The 4,415-nt window shown below is 36.9% G+C and overlaps 1 protein-coding gene across 1 annotated transcript; it reads right to left on the minus strand.

Annotated features, from left to right (window-relative positions):
* Window positions 1–284: 284 nt before the first annotated feature.
* On the minus strand, window positions 285–1,253 carry LOC149207975 (cytosolic sulfotransferase 8-like). The gene has a single exon (XM_089398204.1). The coding sequence runs from the start codon at window positions 1,251–1,253 to the stop codon at window positions 285–287; it is 969 nt and encodes a 322-aa protein (XP_089254330.1).
* Window positions 1,254–4,415: the final 3,162 nt, after the last annotated feature.

Here is a 4,415-nt window from a genome sequence, read left to right on the forward strand (position 1 = left end):
CTCACCAAACATATTTTAATAAATATCAAAACTTAAAGCCCGCACAATTAGAACAAATACAACATAATATTTTCATAGATATTCAAACTTAACCCACACAATTATAAACACCTTCAAACGCACCAAACCTAACCGAGACAATGAGAAACAACTTCACCAACCCACTGGAGCAGACTCGACAACGCCTATCTTACAAACAAAAATAGATGACAGTAATATAATAACATTCAACACCACTTAGCTCTTATCTAATAACGAAAATGGATCAGTAATGTAATGGCTTTCTATAAACTGTATTTGAAATGGAGGCCTTCGTCGTTCAATTTCTGCTCGATCTCCAAATAAAAACGCTCCTCCATCTGTGGCGTGAAATGCTTCTTCCACTCGCCCACTTTTCCCTCTCTGAAGTAAGCATGGTTGGGCGTTCCAAATTTATTTTCCAACACTCTTCCCGTTTTATTCACCTCCAATGTTGACAGGCTCTGGAAACTGCACTTCTCCACAATTATTGCAGCGTTCTCGTCCACGAGTTGAGGAGAGCATCCCAAGAAAAGGCCAAGCTTTTTAACGCAACCCACGCAATCGGCTTGCAGGTCCTCGTAAGTAACAAACATCACCTTATTAGGATCCCGTCTGCTTTCACGCCAATAACTCAGGACGCTTTCTGCAAACGGGCCGCCATGGAAAAATCCAGAGCAAAACCCACCAAACATAGCTTCCTTGCTCAAATCTCCATTTGAAAAAGATAACCCGTGTTCATGGAGTTTATTGAAGAATTTCCAACGGGAAACGGAGACATCCCTGGGGTTTCGAGCAATGTAAACAATCTTACAAGCAGAAGACCTCACAGGAGGAGGCAGCAAACTGAATGGCAAATGGGTGTGCAGCACACGCGGCGATGGAAACTTGGAAAAGATGGAAACATCGCACTGTTGATGCTCAGCAGTAGAATGGGAGAGGTGTGTTTCCATGGTGCGTACCAAAAAATGGGGATTTCGGTCCTCCACAGAAGCCCCGAAATTCGTGTCTTCTTTGCAAACTTGGACGATGGTGTGAAGCAATGCTTTACACCATGTTGTCCCCGTTTTTGGTAATGAAGCCAAGAAAATGTCGTCCTGGAGCGGTTGGAATTCCCTTTGCAAAACCTTCACTGCTGGTATTGTGTCGACCTCTATCCAAAACCCTTCACACTTCTGGGTCCTCATCCCGCAGGACGCAATGAGGTCAGTCGATTCTTCTTCTACCGCCGCCATGATCTCGCCCTCCTCTTGCTGCTGCCGCTCACAACTGGAAAAGGACTGCACTACGAGCAATGATTGCAGTTGAAGGTAATAAAAAGTGAGAGTAGTGTCCTTTATATATAGTCATTCGGTTGATCTCCATGGGAAAATGTGAACCATGAACCTATAATAACACTTTATTTTCATAATCATAATCCTGGCTAATTTAATTACTCTAACCTATAGTAACATTTTTTTGTTTCCTTACTATTGTAAGAGATATGCTCGGCGTCACAACAAACATTATAAAAAGGCCACACATTTTGTAAGATATAAGGATGTCAATAATTGCCATAAGAGTGGTGGAGGCACTCGACACCACCATAAACATATTATAACAATATAAAATCCAAGCACAGTTTATATATTATTGTTTTCGTGAATAAAAATATCAACCATGAGCGTGGCTGTGTGGCTGAACAGGTATTTGATGCGTGAAAGATCTTCGTAAATCATTACAGTGAGAAATATATTTTGGAATGTGTGTAAATAAAAGGTGTGGGGTCATCACGAGAATCACTTGTTTAAGAAAATTGTTTAATTGTTTAATGATATAATAAGGGAGGCCGCAGAGCACCAAGTTTTTACTTTGAGTAGGGTTTGGTCGGATCAGTTCAGTTCTCCGGTAGTAGGCTAAGAAAATTTCATAAGAATGTAGGAAAAACTTGTAGAGTTTGGCCCGATCAGTTCTCTTGCATTAGTCCAAGAAAATTTTTTATAGGATGAAAATCTAGTTCTAGAGGCAGATACATATCTTCGAGAATCAGATCAAGCACTAGTTTAAGATCTTGTTCCATAATCACCAGTGGCAGAGCCTTAATTCCCCTTTGTTCTATGATTCTTTGTCGGTCAGGGATAAATCTGTGTTCTGTGTTCTGCTAGTTACATATCAGTGTAAGTTGTTGAGTAAAGTCATTTTCTTACTACAAGTAATCACGAATCCATTAAAGTCATGCTTACTAAGGGCTCACCAGCGATCATCCTTGGATTTGGATTTGAAATAATACTAAAAGTAAGTATGAAACTAGCATGTTAGAATTATTAATGCTCTCTTGTATTACTTTACTCATGGGTACATGAACCATTAAGTTAACTTGGTCTATTGACATGTAATAATTGTTCGAGAATTTACTAGGACGATAGTTGCTTGCTTACATATTCAGGGTAAGATAGTAGTTTAATGAGTAAGACAATTGTAAGCTTACATAAAATAGTACCACTAAGCCTGAGTACTAAGTAAGTACAGTAGGATACATAGTAATATACTCTTTGTAAAACAAAACTAGAATTAAGCAGTTGTATGCCCAATATTACCTCTCCTCAAGATCTTCATGTAATGAATTAGAAGTTGTGCATCTTCCACTTGGTTTCCATGCATGCATTGGGCTTCTACTTTGATTTCATATTGACACAGGTGACAAACTTTCAATTTTTCGACTGATGGCGATGGACTAAGAAATGATAATGGCTTTGTTGCCTTTCTTGGTACTTGGATAACTGAGTCAACTGCAGCGTTGATAGAAAGGGCTGGTTCAACTACAACATCCATAGAAAGGTCTGCCCAATGAGATACTGAGATTTATGCTAATGAAGTTTTGAGACATGCAGAGATTTATGTTAGTCAATTTCTGAAATAGAACCAATGATTTTGAGATAGACCCAATGACATGCTGAGATTTATGCTAACCAATTTTTGAAATAGACCACTTTCAACAAGAACACAGAGATGCTACTTTAGATTGGGAAACATTGCCAAGAGACAACCCAATACACTGCAACAATTTTTATTAACCGAAGCCAACTAATCACTTGCCCCAACAAAATCCCCTCTAAACACACAACACATTTTAACTACTACTTGAAATTCTCAAGAATTACTAAAATATTGGGTTTTGCTTATAGATCTTAGTGCATTTCATTCACATAACTTGGGATCCAAATATCCCCGTGAATTACTGAAATCTTTGTCTCTACTTACATATCTATATGAATTTCATTCACATAAATTGGAATACAAATCTCCCCATGAATACTTAGTGAACAATACATCCAAGGAAATCCATTGCTATGATCTAAATTTAACTCGAGTGGCAGAGTAAAGCACATATCCACATAATAGACTATGATTACAACACATGATCAAACATAATATTCTTTCATGTGGTTTTTCTGATGAAAATTTCTATGTAAGGATGGAGAGAATATAAAATATCTCAAGGAAGTTTTGAATAAGATAACTTCACTTTTTGATTTACATGAATGGAGCCTGAACTTATTAATTAAATAGGAGAATGAAAAAAATAATGGCATCTCATAAATGACCCATGATTATCAATTTGTACCCTACCAAGTGAATGCAACAACGCTAAAAATTATGGCCATATGCTTTCTTGTCAATGAACCTGATTACACAAGGCATTATGCATTAAAAATTTGTGGAATCTAAACAATATAAAAAGGCTAAAGTGATTTGCAGTGTGCCATAATAGAAAAGCTGAGATTAGTGACATGTTTGCATAAGAAGATAGTTCTAATTTAAACACTACGAATAATTAGTGAACAATACATCCAAGACAATCCACTATTGTATTCTTGCATCAGAAAGATGGTTGTAAGTTAAACACTCCAAACTAGGGAAGTTTATCAAAGTAGCAACGACAAAAGTGTCTCAATAATTTTGCACCCATATCTGTGTGGAAGTCACTTTATACAAAGGCTTCCTGAAGGCTATATTACTTTGTTTGGATGGAAGGATCCTTTGTCAAGATCCAAATTATGAAAGCTTCTTGTTTGAATGTAATCCTCGCCATAAATATTCACATTTTGTCAAGGATCCTCCATCAAGTCCAGATTATGAAAGCTTTTGCGTGGATTGAAGGATCCTCCATCAAGATTGAAATTATCTAAGAATTGCTCTAATGAAGATCAAAAATTGTCTCTACCATTTTGTGTGCTAAATTGATTAACAGATTGCATGTTTCCTTGAAATGTATTTTTCCTAATTTTCACATCAACTATTCATAGAAAATTGTCAGAGAAATTTGTAAATATTTTTGGAAACATTTGTTTGATGAAAATTGTAATTTTCTCTAAGTAACATGGAAACCTAGTTGGGTACATTATAGTGGTATCTAT

This window comes from Pinus tabuliformis, chromosome 1_2 (genome assembly GCF_031772625.1).
Source record: "Pinus tabuliformis cultivar Carrire ecotype Pingquan chromosome 1_2, CPIR1, whole genome shotgun sequence".
NCBI lineage: Eukaryota > Viridiplantae > Streptophyta > Pinopsida > Pinales > Pinaceae > Pinus > Pinus tabuliformis.

What these genes read in the sequence shown, in the direction of transcription:
- LOC149207975 (XM_089398204.1), bottom strand. Translation starts at nt 1,253, where the DNA reads ATGGCGGCGGTAGAAGAAGAATCGACTGACCTCATTGCGTCCTGCGGG.